Raw genomic sequence first — 19,737 nt, forward strand, 5'->3', positions numbered from 1 at the left:
CTCCGGGAGAATCATTGCCTCCTCCACGCTCTGAGCCTTCCTCCGTTTTGCTCAGCAACATACCTTTCACACGGCATGCAAAGCAAAGGAGCAGCGGGATACGGTCCAGCCTCACCTCGACTGGCATCTACGTTCCAGCTTTTCATTTGCATGTTTCCAAAATAGCTTGTTCCCCATTTGACCCGTTAAAAAAAAAAAGAAAACCTCAAACACAGAGAAACACAAAAGCATGGAATGACAAACACTGAAATAGTATAATGTAAAAAAAAAAGTAAATTAATTCAAGGACCTGATTACTGGTCCAGCCACAATTTTTGCATCTTTTTAGCTACCCCTGATAGAGGCATCCTTTATAGCATGATGGTTCTGTTGAGACAATTCAAAGCATATTCAAAGTTATACCAACACAAACGCGCTTCTGTCAACTTGACTTTCGTCAACACACTTACAGGACGTGCAGCACATTTACACCAGCGTAAAGGTGCTTGTATCGACACGGCTAAGTCCTGTGTCTTCAGCCAAATTAGCTCTACCAGTACAAAGTGCTAACTTTAACTGGCGGTTAATTGGGCCTTGTAGAGGTGGAGTCTGTATATGCTAAGAGCTGTATGTAAAGGAGCTCTCACAATACAGTCTTAATTAATAGTCATAGCTTTCAACATGCAAAGGAACTGCCATGATCATCCTGTCAATGGTTATTTCTACAAATCCGATGGCTCATGGCTGAAAACCTACAACTCCTGTTTAAAACAGCCCACCATCACCTCCCGCTTCTCTGCTCTGCTGAGGGGGCCGTGAGGAGCGCACCTCTGCGGGAGCCCTTAGCCAGGAGGTCTTTGTGCCCTGGAAGCAGCTTGCTTCACGCAGGAGGGCTTATTTTGCCAGCAAAACTGCACCCACGCTCCGCCAGCGCAAGACGCCTGCACGTCCTTACGGAGGAGGCATTCCTAGATGGAGGCATGGCTCACACCTACCCACACATCTAGGGCTTGGCCGTGCAACCCTATATCCGACACAGCCAGCATCCGAGCCATTGTGTCACCGATGAACAGCTCTCCCTGTAACGCCAAATACTATGGCATATTAGTAATTATTACTCAGATGTGTAAACGTTTGCAAGATCAAAACCTACCTGTCTAGCCACGTTATGGAATTACAGAGCAGAGCATTCAGCAGCACACAGCTGTGCTCCTCTTCTCTCCGATTTGGATCTGCAACGGACCATTACGAGAGGCACCACGGGCTCATTCCCACATGGAGCTGCGTTCATATAAATAACCTACGCCACAGGCAGACCACCTGGCAACTCACGGGGGGCTGGCAGGCCGGGAGAGGGTTTTCATCCGATTTGGGGCACCACATCCCTGGAGAAGCTGATGCTGTCGCATAAGCAACTCATAGGATCTAGCAGAAAAGATAGAGATTTTAACTAGTCCTCCCATATGCTGCCCAGCCCAGAAGGCGGCAACGCGATACAGCGTTCTCGCGTCAAGAGAGACGGGCGTGCTTCATGCCACAGCTCCCGAGTTACGGGGAGGAGACACATCACCGAGATAATGGCAGCGTCTGCGCGAAGATTAGCTCTAAAACTAAGCTTGGGGAAACAGCCCCTGAATCCACATGGAGCGTAACAAAAATTTTGATTCAAGTATTCCTGTAGAAAGAAATGGGGAAATTACTTCATTCCTGGAAATTCATTTGCAGAGGTGGCCTATGTGTAACAGTTCCCGGATAACAATGCCAAAAGAGCGGTGTGTTGAGACACACGTGGCTGAAAACCCAGAGGACAAGCGATGCCGTCGGGCAGAGGCAGGAAACCCTTTCCTCCTGCCTTTACCCCTCAGGTGATGTAACTCACGGGGTATTTACAGTTAACTATGGAAACCATATCCTATGTTGGCCAAACCTTCGCAAAGCTCTGATAATGCAGTGAAAAAACAATACTGGTTGATTTTCCTTCCATGCAGTTTAACTTCTAGTACCCAATATAACCCACTCCTTCCCACTCTTGTGCCCGGAGCCAAACAAAGCGGATCCGCTGGCGAGTGAGGTTTAAGTAGGATTTGAGATACGCCTTGAACTTCTGACGGCAGTCCACGAAGGAGTGGATCCTACCCAGGCTGAGCAAGAGACTGCAACCACATGGTTTTGTCACGCGCAGAATAAAAGAAAGCATCATGAATTCACGCCAAAATATGAAGGGCTTTTTCTCATTCAAAAAAAAAAAAGAAAAAAAACGGGCTGAATCAACCAACAGAACAGAGCTTTTCTCAGTGCTTTTGCAAGGTCAGCCGCAGCCGCAGCCAGCCCGCGGCTGGGAGGCACCTGCACCGGCGACGGGCGCCGCTGGGCTGCGTGGCCGTGACGCAGCCCGGGGCAGGCGATGCTGGCGGGGGGCTCCTGCCCTCCCAGCCCCCTCTCGCTTTCCCCCACTCACCCGCGCTGTGAAACTAGGCCTGACCTCCAGCTGCAACAGCCACGCTCTTGCAAAACCAGGTAAAAAAATCAGAGGTAAACAAATGGGAAAGTTCGCCAAAGTGACCATTTTCTACCCAACGTTTTGCTTTAGAAAAGTCTAAGTGGATTTGTTTATTAAACGTGGATTTTTCCTAGCAAGGGGCACAGAATGACCTTACAGCAGATGCCATAATTACAGAGGTTTGTTAATAATGGCATAGGCTGGAACAGGATACATTAGACTAATTTAAGAATGGAATAAGAGAACACGTGAGAGATTACAGATCTCATTTTCAAGATGAAGTCCAATGTTGCTGTCAGAAGTCCAAAGAAGAGGTGCTGGATACTGGGAGTCATACTGGCTTTGCTCACAAATAGTTCATATGTTACAAAGTGCTTCTGGAAGAAGTTTTCTATTTCTCTTCACCCATGAGCTCAAAGAATGAAGCCAGAAACCAGAGCACATAAACCAGAGCACAGAAAATAGTGAACATTTCGACGCAGTAACTTGCCATCTCTTACCCAGGGAAGATAACTCGTACACTTAAAAATTAGCATTCTGCATTTCTACAACACTTGCAGTTAAAGGCTTCTAACACCAAGACAAGCCTTATAACTTTGTAAAAACGTTACCTCTGTTTTACAGATGGGAAAAGCATCACAGGTAGCAAAACATCAACCAACCTGTCCCAGGGAGGAAGCCTGCAGAGCAGCACAGGCTGCAGAGCCCAGCCACCGTGTTCAACCGGGACATGCAAGGGTGGGAGCCTCTGCTCATCCCCAGGGAAGCCACAGCGCAAAAGGGACCGAGGGGTGCGCCAGGACGGGGAGGCCACCTGGCAGACCTCACAAGGAAGCCACCCGTACAGATCCACACACCTCATCTCAGCAGACTCAAGGGACTTCCAAACACGCAGATCCCACACTGATCTGAAATAGCAAATTCAGAGGTGACGGCGCACCCTTTCCCCCGCGGATACGCTGGCACCGGCAGCGCACGGCTGCACCTTTAAGGCACGCAGGCGGCTGACAGCAAGGAGGCTGCATTCGCAGTAGACAAAGCACCACAATGGCGATGCCAGGCCAATTAGCAGAATTTCAATTCGTTGGCATTTAACACGACTACGAAGTCGTTCTTGGGCACAGCGCTTTTCAGCAGGGACAAATTCTAAATCTCATAATCGGACTCCGCCAACCAGCCTTGCTTGGACAGTTCTTTAAATTCTTTTGTTTAAATTGCTGACTGCCCCATTGCTTGGGTACACTGCAAGCAGTCTGCTCTCACTGAAGCTGACGGCAAATCCCTCCACGATTTCTATGGGTTTGGATCGGGTCCCAAGACTCTTTTTAATGTAATACTCAGCTTTAGTCTATGTAATCTTCTGTCTTATAGAGGGTCAATGCTGCAAACTCTCCTTGCTCTTAAGTCCTATTATCTGTCTGCACTAATTCTGCATACAGGGCATTTACAGGTCCTTAGCTCTCTGCTCATATAGCTCCACATTCACCAGCCCCAGTCAGCCACGAAGCCGGGCATCTGCTAAGAGGGAAAAAAGAACACAAAACCCAGAGATTTACCTTACTTCAATATCCAACCGCACAGTCAGTTTTTCCAATGCTCTCATTTTGCACATGGCACAACACATACTTCAGAAACTCTGGGAAACGAGCAGGTTATGTTCTGTGCTTGCAAAGCAGCACCACCTATACTTACAGGGCAATAAAAATTAGCTTAATTAATAATACATCAGCAAGAAAATGTTAATGAGCACCCAGCAGGGAAAAGGACTGTTGTCTAATCTCCTTGTGTGGACGCCTTGCTTTGGCAGCAATCAGCAACTGCATCAGCATCACCATCCCAGTGCAAGCTCAGGTATCTGACTCATCAGGGAATGCACGCAGGAACCACGGGCCTCCCGTCACCATTTACATTGCTCTTTAAAAGCAGACACTGTTGCATCAGGAGCAGCTCTTGGCAGCTCCACGCCGACTTCCACTTCTGGAGTTTTTGTCGTTTAAAGAAGAATTTAGAACAGCCCTGGGCATCCCATGTATAAATACACGTAGACGACGGGGCCTCCTGCAATCGGCTTTTTGGCCGCAGCTGCAAAATACACAGCTCTGCCGACAAGAGCCTGCCTCGGCTTCAAGCTGCTGACACAACCGTGCTGCGGGATCACGAGCACGTTGAGGGGGAACCGTATCAAACCTCCCTCCTCCTGGGAGCTCGCCGAGACTATCCGAGCCGTTCCCTTGGGGCCTGCCTGCCCTCGCTGAGCAGAGAGGCACCGCAGGCTCACACCGGCGTGCCGCCAGATGTCTCGGCTAGGTGCATTTCAAGGCAGATAATGGAAATCCCCTCTCCCAGCTGTTTTTCCTCCATGCTGCCTCCCCGTTGCAGGAGGCTGTTTTGGCAGGAGCCAGCACCCCACAAGGAAGGGCCCGGGGCTCACAGCTGCCAACGCAGCTCTGCCACTGGAGCGCATCCACGCTGGCGCCCGGCCGCAGCGCGCGTTCGTCAAGGGCTTGTGCCGCATGGGGAGGTGGTTTCCTGCAGCCAATGGAGAAGCTGCCGTTTCTGCCTTTCATCAGAAGCGTGGCTGGAAACAAAGGCCCAGTGAAGAAAGGCAAGTTGGCTGGTAAAACTTCCTAGCACTAGCCAAGCCTCAAACCTGACACATCACCCTCATTCCTCATCACCTCCTGACCCTCTCCTCCGCAGCCAGGCTGCCTCTGGGACCCACCGGGACCTGTATTCAAGCCCGCACGCTGGCCGGGGGCGAGGAGGATCTTTGTGTCGTATGTCATTGCTGACGGCAGCCTCGAGCCACAACTCCAGGACAAACAGCAGCCACAGCAATGTAACGTGCATCTTATAACTGCATAAAGCACCAGCATTTGCATCCACAGCAGTAGGTAAAATTTTAATCTGCTGTCACGCAAGGGGCAGAAGATAAATTATGGCTATAAAACAGCCTCCATGAGGGTAGTCTAGAGTTGCAGATTTGAGAAGACATCAAACCAATCAGTTTTTAATAAAAGCCATAAACGATTAAGACCAATGTGCTATCAACACAGAGCTGCATGAGAACAGATGCTGAACTCTTAGAAACCCAAGAACGTAACCATGTCACCAGCACGAAGGGTACTTTCAATAGGGAAGGAGACTATAAAAAACACAAAGAAATCCCAAAAATGTGGGAGTTAGGCACGGAGTACCCTGTGTGTGACAGATAACGAGTCTAAATCTTAAAAAAAGATGGGAAATACAACTTGCAGTGACTGGAAAACAACGTGGAAATAACAGAGACAGAATATGATCCCCCCTCGCTGGCCTTTTCAAACGATGCAAGCCGGAGGCTGTGCTAACCTCTCCCCGCTGTAAATTCTCAACAGTCAAAGCAGACGAATCTTCAGCAAATGCGCTCAGGAGCAGTTTGTTTGCTCACTGGTGGCGTCTCCCTGGTACAGGGGGATGTTGATTAAAAGACAGCATGGCTCTTCACCTCGCCTCTCCACACACGCTCTGAAAGCTACAGGATCTGGCACTACAGCAAGAATAAATATTACATCTCATCCGAAGGCCATCTTTAAAGGAACATTCGTTGCTTCTCCTCAAAGTGTGGCAAAAAGATTAAATATTCCAGATGTCATCTCCAGGTCCTACAGGACACCTGCCTACAAACAAGCATCTTTGCATATTAAGGAGGCATTAAAGCGCCAATTTGAAACAATGCATCCTAGCACTACTAAAAAAATACCCTTTCTAATCCAAAGAACAAAAGGATTTCTAATGTATGGAATTCAAGGATCTTTAACACTTAAAACACAGAGCGGACAAAAGCTATTACAAACAAGTTTGCAATTAAAAACACCTAATGTCTTGGTTACCAGTTCAGCAGTGGTGCTTTTTGCAAAGCCTTCTGGGTGTTGATTTAACCTATCAAATATTAATAATGCTCCTCAATTAATAAAATATTTAGACTTATGCTTTATGTTCTCCTAATCTGGAGGTTTATGTTCAAACTTGCAGGCCAACAGGATACTAGATGAAATCACAGAAACCAGCTCGCAGCCTGATGGTTAATGCTTTCATCTCCTGAATACAGGTCTCTCTTCTGTACACTGATAAAACCACATTTGACAGGGTGTAAATTTGCTACCTACCCCCTTGAACATAAGAAATGCATCAAAAAGCGAAGTTAATTTCGCAGGTCCCCAAAAATGCAAGGGATTTAAACGCCCATCTCCGATTTGGTGCAGGTCCGGGTGCCCTCCAAGGCGGAGGCGCTGCCTCTCCCGCCCCCAGATCCTCTCCCTCACAGGGAACGAACTTCAGTCAAGGGCAGCGTAAAAACATGCCGTGGGTAACACCCCAGGAACGGAGATAATCAAGAGAGGATAAATTAAACTACAGGGAAGAAACAGTAAAAAGTGTATATGGCTTTGCCGCCCAGCTGCTCACACCTGGGCTGAGCTAACGCAGCATCCAACACCCGAGTCAGTCCGGCGGCAGGGCGCAGCGCTGCCTCAAAGGCCTTTGGGCCGGCGCATTCGCTGGGCACCGACGAGCGCCACGTTTCAGTAACCACCTCCCGATACTGCAACAGGCGTACTTTCAATTCCCGAAACAACAGCTGGATGAAGCATGCAATTTTGAAACCCATTAATCCTTTCTAAGTCTTCCACCATGTGCATGTTTAATTTCCCACTTCTTGAAACAATATTACGATTGTGGAGAGAACCTGACTATAGCTTTGAACGCTCTGGGTCAGCAGTATGAAACATCCCCGATTACCACTGAAGCTGGATAAAACATTTGGGTAATTTGCCTTCTGGCTTTGAGCCTTTGGGAGAAATTACCTATTAAAACTTCCTCTGAAACGGCAAGGACTAGAAATTTGTGACTGGAGAGGAAGAAGGTAGCTGAGATTCTCAAGAATCCAGGAGCTGACACTTAAAAAGGAAAAGAAGGGGGGGGGGGGGGGGGGGGAAATGTATTTCACTGCACTCAGGGCTGTATTCGAATGCATCCGCAGGTCATGGGCAATAGTCCTAGGGAGAGCAGAGCTCCCTTTTGCCAGTTAACACACTAAAATAGACCTGTCCACATCTACACTTGAGTTCTAAAATCAATTAAAAATCTGAAGTAGCACTCTGAACAACGCATGGACTTTTTCTCTGAACATAACCAAGGCCAAAGCACAGCATATTTCAGTTCGGACACCCGGAGTGCAGTTCCCTCTCCACGGAGGTGCCCGTGCTCTTGTGCCGCCTTCCCTTCGGCTCTACGGATGGCTCAAGCCATCAGATTCATCCTGGCTGCCCTCCGTTCTCAGAAGCAATAAGCACCACGTTCCTCTTCTTTTTAGCAATGAGACAAGCACAAGCAGGCACGTTTTTCTCCGGTATCGCAAGCCTCCTGGACGCGGCTCAAATCCTTTGCCCCAAATCGCAGGTAACGGGCCCGCTGGGTGGTCTTCGGGCACCACTGCTGTCTCCACTCACCTCCATTTGCTCGGTTCCCCAGTTCTCCGCTGTTGGTTTATGAATGCTGTAGCCACGGCAAGCTCATAACCATCTCCTGGGTCATGTACTGGCCTAGCTGACCCAAGAAGCTATAATCACTTTGATTATTTTTATCCCCGTTTGCATAATTTTACATTTCCCTGCAACAAATGGGATAAGTCACTTACCTGGCTTTATTTTGAGTTTATCCATGTCAGCTCGGTTATCTTGCTCCGTATTTACTTCCTCCCCAGCTGCGCCACCTGCAAATCTCCTCCCTCTCCCGTGCGCCGTCTCTGCAGGATGATTAGCCGTATGCAAACAGAAGGGGACCTGAATTTTCTGCTCTACCAGTCCGTCCCACTCACAGTCTCCCTGTCCTAAACTGACACTGCTCACCACTGCCTCTGAGAGCTCTCCCTTGAGAAGGAGATATGACACTGAAAAGGATGGATTTAATATTTAATAGCCCACCTCCACCCCCAAGCCAGTCCCTTGTAGGCACAAGAACCTCAGCCCGACACCGTGTCGGCTCACCTTGCTCAGCAACCGTCTGCGGTTTATGTCAGGCAGCGTGTTTGAACGGTGTCTTAAATGTAAACTCGGGCAAAACGAGCTGGTCTGGAGGCAGACGGCAAGACAATGGTGGGGATCAGGCTGGGCATTAAGGAAACAGGAATCCTCTCGAAGAACATTTCCTACTTGAAAAGAGGATACGCTGGATGTCCTTGATACTTCGCCTATGCTTGAAATTTTTAATTAAAACAGGAAAGCCTTTCTATTTTAGACGCAGCGATGCTAGCATCAAGCGCTTTTATAAATACAGTTTATTCTGGGCTTAGATGCATTTCGCAGAGTCTGGCAGCCAAGCTAAGCCAGCCGGGCTACAGCAAACTCTTCCACTCCCTCTTGGATTTACTTTACCACTTCAACCAGTCACCAGCCATCGCCAACGGGACGCGCCCGCCCACACACTGAGGAAAGACGGACTCGCACGACTTCTCCCTGATCCACCTGAGACGCAGGCAGCGAGGTGAGCCTTTCAGTGGCGACCTTTGGCTTCCACGACAGTCAAGGAGGGGGAAATCTCCAGCAAAACGTGTCTTGAAGCACTCAGACAGACCCCTTGAACCTCTCACGGTCCTGCACGAAACATAACCCCCTTTCACCTCCACCTTTTCTGGGACCCAGTGACCCAAACCATAGGCACCAGCGGGGCTCTGCTCCGAGCACTTTGCCAGGGAAAAGCAAGAGGAATGCAGCCCGCTGCCACCCCCTCCGCAGCCCCACTTCTGGAGCAGAGAGGCCACGGAGGCGGCACTGCCCCAGCTTCAGGAGGGGAAGAGCCAGATCACAAAATGCCAGGCAAGCTGATGAAGAGCAAGGCCCCGGACTCGCGTTTCAGATCAGTGCCAACGCAACAGTATCAGTCCCTAACCATTTCGATATCAGCTGCTCTCATGCACATTGGGAAGTGTGATACCCCAGGGTACCGGTACGTCGCTCTCTGCTAGCGGCAACGAACCGCCAAGGGATGCTAACGCCTCCATCAGCTGGCACAGCTGTTTGCAAGGTGAGTGCCCACCCGGCTCTGTCTGCCAGCACAGCTCCAATCCACGGAAGAGCTGTTGGTTTGTCTTCCTTGGTGGTGTTGGGGTTTTTGCTGGTAATTGCATCTCTACCAGGACTTCTGCTGACACAGCTACGGTGGAGGGGAGAGCAATTTCTTTGCATTCGTGGACAGATAACTAAGTCGGCAAAACTTCTCAAATGTAGACCAAGCCTCTGCTTTGGAAAGCAAAAAATAAGCCACCCTGGTCTAAAATCACCTCTAAACTAACACAGCTACGTCCACTTTTATTACTAGGACTATTTCAGCAAGGAAAAATGAAAAAACATCCTCTCCAGCCAGCACAATTATATTGGAAGAGCTTTTTTTGAAGTATAAACTAGGCCTTTGATTCTGCCTTGATGGAAAAAATGTTCTTCAGATGCTTTCTTCAGTCACATTGGCTCAGCCACATTAGCTTAACACAACTGAAGGGCACTTTTAAGGCTTTCTTAAAACTTCAGAAGTCATATTTGCCCATTGTATTATTATTTAAAGTTTGCCTACGTGGAAGAAAAGGATGAGTTCCCAAACAGTCTTTGCTAGCCCATAGCTTGCTCAGCATGCAAGAATTCATGTTAGGAAAGTAAATGTTAGCATCCATCTGACACAGAGTAAAATCTTCTCACGGGCAGGGCAGCCTGCACTTTTAACAAGAATAAAGTAACCCTTGTGTGAAAGTCCCTAGTTGACAAAGTTATAGACTCTCCTTGCTAGGTGGTTAGTTATCAGAGAGGGGGGAAAAACTCCTTTCTTCAAACAAAGATGCAGCTAAAATGTTGCAAACTATGTTAAGGCTGGTACCCCAGCAGAAATCTAACACCACGACTGGAAACACACATTTTTTTCCTGTGTTCCTGTCAACGTAGTATCAACGTACCTCACCGCACTGAGGAGACCGAGGAAAAGAGCTGTCCTGCAGCCATCAAAACATGCAGGCTTCCAGACAGCTCACAAAGGAGGAAAGATGATGGGGTTTAAAATGTACCAGGTTTTCCTGACGGAGCTTACTGAAACAGACTCCGTATTGAAAGCAACGGCCCTGGGAAAGGAAAGCCCTCTCCTCACTTGCGATACCAGCTGGCAGTAAATGAGAGAGGAGGAAGGGCAGGGCAGGCCTGCCAGGAGCACTGGATTTCACATCACCTGCAAAACAAAAAGTGGGAAACTGAAGAAATCATCTACGTGCTCACCGCTCAAAGGCACCGCTCATTAGGTCCTGGCTTTTCCTATTATCGCTCCTGCACTCGGTGGCCTATTACAGCAACCGCCTTCCAGCCAGGGACCCGTGAAGAGGAAGCACTTTGACATGAGTGAATGTTGCCCCTTAATCCAGTAGGGAGTTCATTGAACAGGCGGAGGGCTGCCTACAGAGCTCCCGGCAGCAGCTGGCGGAGGGGATGAGAGCAAGGATCAAAGCCAGGGCAAAGCCTGAGCGCCGCGAGCCTGATTTGCGAAACCGCTCAGCCTGTTGAGTCCTCGCCTCTAAAACGTGGGCAGCTGCTGGGTGCTGAACTCGTCGGAGATCCAGCCGCAGCTGAGGGTGCTGAGCAGTGGGGAAATCTGTCCTCTATGTGGCTTGCACGCTGCCTCTTCACTTTAAAGATCAAAGCTGCATCTCCAGAAAAAAAGATGTTACAGATCAGAACAGATAGGAGGGGAAAAAAATGATGAAAAATGCAGTGTGACTTCTGAAGAGAACCACTTCATTCAAAGCCACACGCACACCTTCCTTCCTGCTTAGCGTGCAGGCACCAGCCTTCCCGAGGTCAGCACGAGGAAAAACATCGTGGCTTGAAACCTCCCTCTTCAAACTCACACCAAACGATCATTTTAGGAAACACAAGGTCAGCTGATTCTCTTCACTAAACTGATGCAAACTGGAGTAGCAGCATCAAATTCAATGAATCTGCACTATCATAAAACTGGCTGAGCAAGATGAACTCAGTTCCTTAAACTTCAATCTTCAGCGCTGCATTCGCAGCAGGTCTAAAATAAGTAAAAGCACCAAACTGGACCAGATATAAGAAACTTGCTAAAGAAAACCAACAGCAAAACCAGGCTTCTCTGCAGCAATGTGGTTACTGCACCTAATGACTGCAGCACGGCTACTTACCTGGCAGCTCCACCGTTCCCCAAAGCACAGCGTTTACTTGGGGCAGCCTCCGAGTAAGGCAGCCAGAAGAGAATAACCACTGAAGTTTACAGCTCAGAAGACATGAAGATCTCGGTGCTAAAGATTCTCCCTCACCTATCAACACTAGGATTTGGCAAGGAGCTATTCTATACTGGAAACTTTTGTCTTGAGTTAACTTGCTGCCAACCTTGTCTGCAGAGGCAGCGTGGGCACTCCCTGGAGACAGACAGACAGACAGCACTCTTCCAACCCACCCACTCCCACCCGGCTTTTTGCTCAGAGCAAATATCTCCTCCCAGGAACACACCTCTGCACCTCTCTTGACCAAGTGAACTAATCCCTCGTTTCTGCTCCATCTTGCACATGGCAGACCACCACGGTTGTGGGTGTTGGTCCTTGCTCTCCCCCACAAGCACTGGGGAAGCAAAGAGCATCTCCTCTGGTCATTAAATGCCAGCCTGATTTATACCAACTTCCTCCCCCCTGCCCTCAGAGCGGTATAAGCAAAGGCAGAGCTGGCCTCAGATTTAACTGAGTTTATAGGGGAGGGGAGGAATTAAACTCCAAATGAGTCACCGTTCCCTCCCCACAACCCACGGCAACATCTGTGGATATTAAGCCTGATTCTAAGAACAATGTTTCTTAATGCTCTGCATACAGAGCAGACCCAGCCGGGACTCCTGGGAGATGCTTCCCAAAATAAAAGGTGTGCATCTGGAGCGTTAAGACTAACCTGTGCATTAGGAGTTGATGAGTTACGAGCCAACTCCTGCCCCGGTTACAGCCTTGCCGCTCTCCGGAAAGCGATTGCACGGAGGTAGCTGAAGGCAAAACCGGACCATGGAGCCACAGAAGCACCTGAGGGCTGATTCCTCTGTCACACGGCAAGATTAACACCTGACCCTCTTCAAAAGCACAAGGGAAGGGCAGCAGGACCAGGCCTTGAGACGCAGTTGCGATGGAACAGAAAGCATAAGGAAAGCCTCGGACAAAACTCAACACCAAAGATGATGGGAATCTCGCCTGAGTAATAAATTCGAGCTGTCTTTGCAGCACTTTGCGAAGAACTGCTTGCTGTTGCCACCTGCATGGCCGTGCCACAAACTTCACCCCACACAGGGCAGAAATTCCCTGCCGCAGCACAACCCCCTGAACACCGTATTTCAGCCAGAAAGCTGGGAAAGGCTGCAGCACAGCCTGCGACACCTGAACAGCAAGGGGGAACCCAGCTGGCGGGAGATGCTGATCAGTAACCGCATCTGGAGCATCCACTCACCCCCAGCGCTTATTTCTGCGGGTTGTACGTGAACGTACACTGAGCCATCGCCTCGTTGCTCTCTTTGCTCACGCGAAGGCTCAGCAGCCAGCGCGCTGCAATCCAGTGTTTACCTGAGGGCAAACAGACTTACAAAAAGTTTATATTCTCTAACAAAACTGGGGGAAAAGTTTCAGTCTGGCGTAAAGGAGCGTAAAGGAACCCAGTGGGCGCGATAGGCGTTTCAGCTCCGTGTGCCGCTCGCACCACTTTATTGGGGTAGCCGAGCCGTGTGTTGTGCTCCTGGGGGACATGTACAGGTCTGGCTCGTCGCGGCTCCGCGTCCTTGCACGGCGAACCTCGTTTTCTCTGGGACGCGGGCGTTTCCCGTGCTCTGCCGGCAGCGGGAGCGGCCCCGGGGGCGGGGGGCACCCGGGGGGCGGCGGGGACGGCGCTGCCCCCCGCGCCCTCGGCTCTCCCGCACCGGGGACTGCTTCCCCCCGCCTCAGCCCGCGGGGCCGCCCCTGGGCCCGGCCCGGCCCGCCGCCGCCGCCAGCAACGGGGCCGGGGCCGCTGTCCCGGGCCGCCCGGCCTCTGAGGGAACTCGGGGAGTTTTCTGAGGAAAAACTCAGCGCTCTCCTCTCCGGCGGCCGCGCCTCCGCCTCCCCGCCGCCGCTCCTCTTCCCCGCAACGCCGGAGGCCGCCGCCCCGCGGGAGGTGGCCGCAGGCACGGCCCGCCGCCGCCGCGCTTCCCGCCCGCGGGGCCGCCCGGCTCCCGGGGCAGCGCCGCAGGGCCGGAGGGCCCCGGCCTCCCCCTCCGGTGGGCGGCGGGGCGGCCCGCCGGCTCCTCCCGCCGTGCGGGGCCGGGCTGCCGGGGGCGGGCCGGGGGCCGGGCCGGGGCCGCCCCGCCGCCGCCGCGGGGGCCCGGGGCCCTGCATGCCTCATGCCTGGCCCCGCACGGGCGCCTGCCCGCCGCCCGGGACCCTGCATGGCTCATAGCGGCGGCCCGGCCGCCGCCGCCGCGCCCGGCCGGCCCTGGACTCTGGATGGAGGCGCGCCAGCGCCGCCCGCCGCCCCGCCGCATGGGGGGGCCCCGGAACATGGATGGCGCCCTCGCCGCTGCCCCCCCCTCCCCCGCCTCCGCCGCACGCACTCGCTCCCATTGGGGGGAACCCCGGAACCTGTATGGCCCATACCACTGACTCACCGTGGAGGGGTGTTACTTATACAGAGTCCCGGGCCCCCCTACACACAATGGCAGCAGCTCCCACATTCTTCCCCTCAGAGGAGTTGGACTGAACCATGGGGCGGCGGGGGCACGGCCCCCCCCCGGCCTCCGACAGAACGCGCCTGGCCCTGGGCGATACCACTCCACGCTCCCCCATCTTCCTTCCCCCCGCCCGGGTAGATGGACGCCGCCGCTCTCACTCACCTCGGCATCCACTGTGGCCATGGCCGGAGCCCCGGAGCGTAGCCCCGCCCCCTCCGCGGCTCCTCACGCCTTGGCTCCGCCCCTTTCCCCTCATTCTTCTCAATGGAGACGCTCCGCCGGCCACCGCGCATGCGTGCGACAACATGGCGGCCCCCGGCGGGGCTCCTCTGGCCGTACGGCATCATGGCGGCGCCCGTCAGGAGGCGGCCGTACAGGCGTCGCAGGGCTGGGGCGGGATGGGGTGAGATGGGGACAGGGGAGGGACGGGGACAGGGCCCCACGCACCCCCTCACCCGCACCCCCAGACCACGGACTCGTCACTACTTGTACCGAGAGCCCCCTGAACGCCGGCCCTGGCCCCTCGCGCCCTGGGGTTTGTCCCAGAACCCACGGCAGCGGCTCGGTGCCGCGGCTGGCGCTGCGCGAGGCCGAGAGCACCAGCCGATCCTGAGTCGATAACGAGCTCCCCACGCTTTCAGGAGAACCCCCCACGGCAGCACCCGGCGGCAGCCCTCGCCCAAAAACCTGAACAAAACCCGTGTGAGAAGATCCCAGAAAAAACTCCGAGTCCCGCCATCCTCCTGCCAAACAATTGCCCTTTGCAAACCACTTCCCGGTGTAGCTTCTCCCACTTTTGCGGTATTTTTATGCGTGCAAGCTATTAGGAGTCCGTCTTAGCTAACGCCGGGGATGGACGGGCCGGGGAGGAGGGAGCAGCCCGCAAGGGTCCCATTTCCAGCCGCTGCCTCCCTCTCCCGCACCCCCAGCACCCACAGTCACAGAACCACGGAATCGTTTAGGTTGGAAAAGACCTTTGAGATCATTGAGTCCAACCGTTAACCCAGCACTGCCAAGGCCACCACTAACCCATGTCCCTCAGCACCACATCTCCCCGGCTTTTAAATACCCCCAGGGATGGGGACTCAGCCCCTGCCCTGGGCAGCCTGGGCCAGGGCCTGACTGCCCTTTGGGGGAAGAAGTTTCTCCTAATATCCAACCTAAACTTCCCCTTTCACCCTCCCCAATCCCACAGGGCCCCTCCTAATGCCCAGGCCCCATAAACCCATGATTGCAAAACAATTAGCTCTTCAGTAAAGCCGAAGATACCGCGACGGGGGAGATAAACACCTCCACGGCTCCTTGGCCCCACAACCGGTTCGGCTGCCGCCCAGGGAAATCCCGCTGGCGACGCCGGGACGGGCGGACGCCGCTGCACCGGCCTCCCCAGGCAGGGGAGTGCTGCCTTCTTGAAGGGCAACAGGAGCCTTTGAGCGCCCCGACATCAGCTCACACATTTATTCTCAGCCCTCCCGGGGACCGCCGTGCCCTCCCGCGGCCCACGGGCTCAGCCCTCGGCGGGCAGACGGACGCGCGGTTTTCTTGGCTCAGCAGCGAGACCCTCGCCCTCTCGTGCTGCGAGTCGTGCAGGGCCACGGCCGCCATCTGCTTCGGGAACCTTTCTCCAGAATCCCTGCTCCAGTGCCAGGGCTGCGCCCGGGGTCACCACCGCTCCCCTCCCGACAGCCCCGCAGAGCGTGGGTGCTCCTCCTTGCCCGGCTCCGCGAGCACCCACAGGGTGGGAGGCCACCGCTGCACCAAAGGACACGTTTGGGGAAAACAGCAGGATCTGGGATGGCGGGGCGCACAGCAGGATTGGGGATGGCGGGGCGCACAGCAGGATCTGGGATGGCGGGGCGCACAGCAGGATCGGGGATGGCGGGGCACACAGCAGGATCGGGGATGGCGGGGCGCACAGCGGGATCGGGGATGGCGGGGCGCACAGCAGGATCTGGGGTGGCAGGGCGCACAGCAGGATCTGGGATGGTGGCACACAGCAGTGGGACCTGGGATGGCGGGACACACAGCAGGATCGGGGATGGTGACACACAGCAGGATCTGGGATGGCAGGGCACACAGCAGGATCGGGGATGGCGGGGCACACAGCGGGATCTGGGGTGGCGGGGCACACAGCAGGATCTGGGGTGGCGGGGCGCACAGCGGGATCGGGGATGGCGGGGCACACAGCAGGATCTGGGGTGGCGGGGCACACAGCGGGATCGGGGATGGTGGCACACAGCAGGATCGGGGATGGCGGGGCGCACAGCAGGATCTGGGGTGGCGGGGCACACAGCGGGATCTGGGATGGCGGGGCACACAGCAGGATCTGGGATGGCAGGGCACACAGCGGGATCTGGGATGGCGGGGCACACAGCAGGATCGGGGATGGCGGGGCGCACAGCAGGATCGGGGATGGTGGCACACAGCAGGATCTGGGATGGCGGGGCGCACAGCAGGATCGGGGATGGCGGGACACACAGCAGGATCGGGGATGGCGGGGCGCACAGCAGGACCTGGGGTGGCGGGACACACAGCAGGATCTGGGATGGCGGGGCGCACAGCGGGATCGGGGATGGCGGGGCGCACAGCAGGATCTGGGGTGGCGGGGCACACAGCAGGATCGGGGATGGCGGGGCGCACAGCAGGATCTGGGATGGCGGGGCACACAGCGGGATCTGGGATGGCGGGGCACACAGCAGGATCGGGGATGGCGGGGCGCACAGCAGGATCGGGGATGGTGGCGCACAGCAGGATCGGGGATGGCGGGGCACACAGCAGGATCGGGGATGGCGGGGCACACAGCAGGACCTGGGATGGCGGGGCACACAGCGGGATCTGGGATGGCGGGGCACACAGCAGGATCGGGGATGGCGGGGCGCACAGCAGGATCGGGGATGGTGGCGCACAGCAGGATCGGGGATGGCGGGGCACACAGCAGGATCTGGGATGGCGGGGCACACAGCAGGATCTGGGGTGGCGGGGCGCACCGCAGGATCGGGGATGGTGGCGCACAGCAGGACCTGGGGTGGCGGGGCGCACAGCGGGATCGGGGATGGCGGGGCGCACAGCAGGATCGGGGATGGCGGGGCGCACAGCAGGATCTGGGGTGGCGGGGCACACAGCAGGATCTGGGGTGGCGGGGCGCACCGCAGGATCGGGGATGGTGGCGCACAGCAGGACCTGGGGTGGCGGGGCGCACAGCGGGATCGGGGATGGTGGCACACAGCAGGATCTGGGGTGGCGGGGCGCACAGCGGGATCTGGGGTGGCGGGGCGCACAGCGGGATCGGGGATGGCGGGGCGCACAGCGGGATCGGGGATGGCGGGGCACACAGCAGGATCGGGGATGGCGGGGCGCACAGCAGGATCTGGGGTGGCGGGGCGCACAGCGGGATCTGGGGTGGCGGGGCGCACAGCGGGATCGGGGATGGCGGGACACACAGCAGGATCTGGGGTGGCGGGGCACACAGCAGGATCGGGGATGGCGGGGCGCACAGCAGGATCGGGGATGGCGGGGCGCACAGCAGGATCGGGGATGGTGGCACACAGCAGGATCTGGGATGGCGGGACACACAGCAGGATCTGGGGTGGTGGGGCGCACAGCAGGATCGGGGATGGCGGGGCGCACAGCAGGATCGGGGATGGCGGGGCGCACAGCAGGATCGGGGATGGTGGCACACAGCAGGATCGGGGATGGTGGCACACAGCAGGATCGGGGATGGTGGCACACAGCAGGATCTGGGGTGGCGGGGCGCACAGCAGGATCGGGGATGGCGGGGCGCACAGCAGGATCGGGGATGGTGGCACACAGCAGGATCGGGGATGGTGGCACACAGCAGGATCTGGGGTGGCGGGGCACACAGCAGGATCGGGGATGGTGGCACACAGCAGGATCTGGGGTGGCAGGGCACACAGCAGGATCTGGGGTGGCGGGGCGCACAGCAGGATCGGGGATGGTGGCACACAGCAGGATCGGGGATGGTGGCACACAGCAGGATCTGGGGTGGCGGGGCACACAGCAGGATCGGGGATGGTGGCACACAGCAGGATCTGGGGTGGCGGGGCGCACAGCAGGATCGGGGATGGTGGCACACAGCAGGATCGGGGATGGTGGCACACAGCAGGATCTGGGATGGCAGGGCACACAGCAGGATCGGGGATGGCGGGGCACACAGCAGGATCGGGGATGGTGGCACACAGCAGGATCTGGGATGGCAGGGCACACAGCAGGATCGGGGATGGCGGGGCGCAGGAGGGAGCGGCGGTGCCCGCACAGACCCGGGTAACGCAGGACTTGGCCGCGGCCGCCCCTGCCCCCGCGGAGGCTCCCCCTCAGCAAACCGCGATGCCGGGGTGCGGAGGTTTCTCGGGGGCGGTGAGGGACCCCGAGAGCCCCCTCGCTGCCTCCGGCGAGGCCCCAAAACACAGCAAGAGGCGAAAGCCGGCGGCCCCCGGCCGCTGCCGCCCTGGGGCGGGGAAGGGCCCGCCGCCCCCCGCGGCCTCCCGCCGGCCCCGCCGAGGCGGAGCGGCCCCGCCCGGCCCCGGAGCGCGGCCCGGCGGCGGCCGAGGCCGCTGCTGCCCCCGCCCGGCCGCGCCGCGGTCAAAATAAGAGTCCCCGGGCCTGAGGCGGGCCCCGCCGGGAGCGGCCGGCCCTGCCCGCGCCTGCCCGCCGCCCCGCGCCGTCCCGCCGGAGCAGCCCCTGCCCCAGTTTAGCAGCAGCTCATTCATGAACTCCCCAGAGACACACACCCCCCCGCCATGCAGCTCTGGCAGGGCCAGGGCAACAGCCCCCCGGAGCCCCGCCGGTGCCTGCCGCTGTGCGGGGACCCGGGGGTCCCATCGCTCCCCGCCTCGGGCGGCGGGAAGGAGCTGAGGAGGGCGGCGGCAGGGATGGGCGTCCTTCCCTCCTCCGCTCCCCCGGGGTGGCTGCCTGTTCCCCGCACGAAGGCAAACCACCGGCACCGGTCGGGGAAGCCGGGGCTCCAGCGAGGGCCGGCATCGCCCTGGAACATCAGCACCATCCTGCGCTGGAGATGCTCAGCTTGACCTGGGAGGTGGCCATGGAGGGAGGGGGGAATCGCCCGCCTGCAGCCCTGCTCCTGCAAACCAGCGCGCACCCAGGACCCAGCACCCGCGGGGGCCATCGCGCCTCCGGGCCGGGGCGAGAGGGGGTGGGTGAGGCAGGACGGCCGATGGGGCCAGGGGTCTGGTGTCCCCTCTCCCCTCGCGTTTGCTGGGGCTCCGTCTTTCTCAGCTGGAGCCGGGGTCGCTGCAGGCTCCGGACGAACCCCCCTGGGCCATCGGGAAGGGAAGAGGCCCCCACAAGGAGCAGAAATAACCTGGGACGCACAGAGGCCTCGCAGCCCATCGCCGCCTGCCACGGCTCTCGTCCCACCTCGAGCCCCGCAGCTCCACGGGCTCAGCCTCGTGCGCTGATTAACGCAAGCGGAGCGAGGACGGGACCTGGTTTGCCACGAACTCCCCGCTTTCCTGAGGCAGCTG

General features: G+C 56.5%; 1 protein-coding gene across 1 annotated transcript in view; it reads right to left on the reverse strand.

Moving 5' to 3' along the window:
- EHMT1 (euchromatic histone lysine methyltransferase 1) overlaps nt 1-14,444 on the reverse strand; it is a 122,618-nt gene extending 108,174 nt beyond the window's left edge. The window contains exon 1 of the mRNA XM_082327840.1: nt 14,399-14,444. Within this exon, the coding sequence (XP_082183966.1) occupies nt 14,399-14,419 (21 nt within the window). The 5' untranslated portion in view covers nt 14,420-14,444. The remainder of the gene's footprint in view (nt 1-14,398) is intronic.
- Between the last annotated feature and the right edge of the window lie 5,293 nt (nt 14,445-19,737).

This window comes from Platalea leucorodia, assembly GCF_965183815.1.
Source record: "Platalea leucorodia genome assembly, chromosome: 15".
In the NCBI taxonomy this organism is placed as follows: domain Eukaryota; kingdom Metazoa; phylum Chordata; class Aves; order Pelecaniformes; family Threskiornithidae; genus Platalea; species Platalea leucorodia.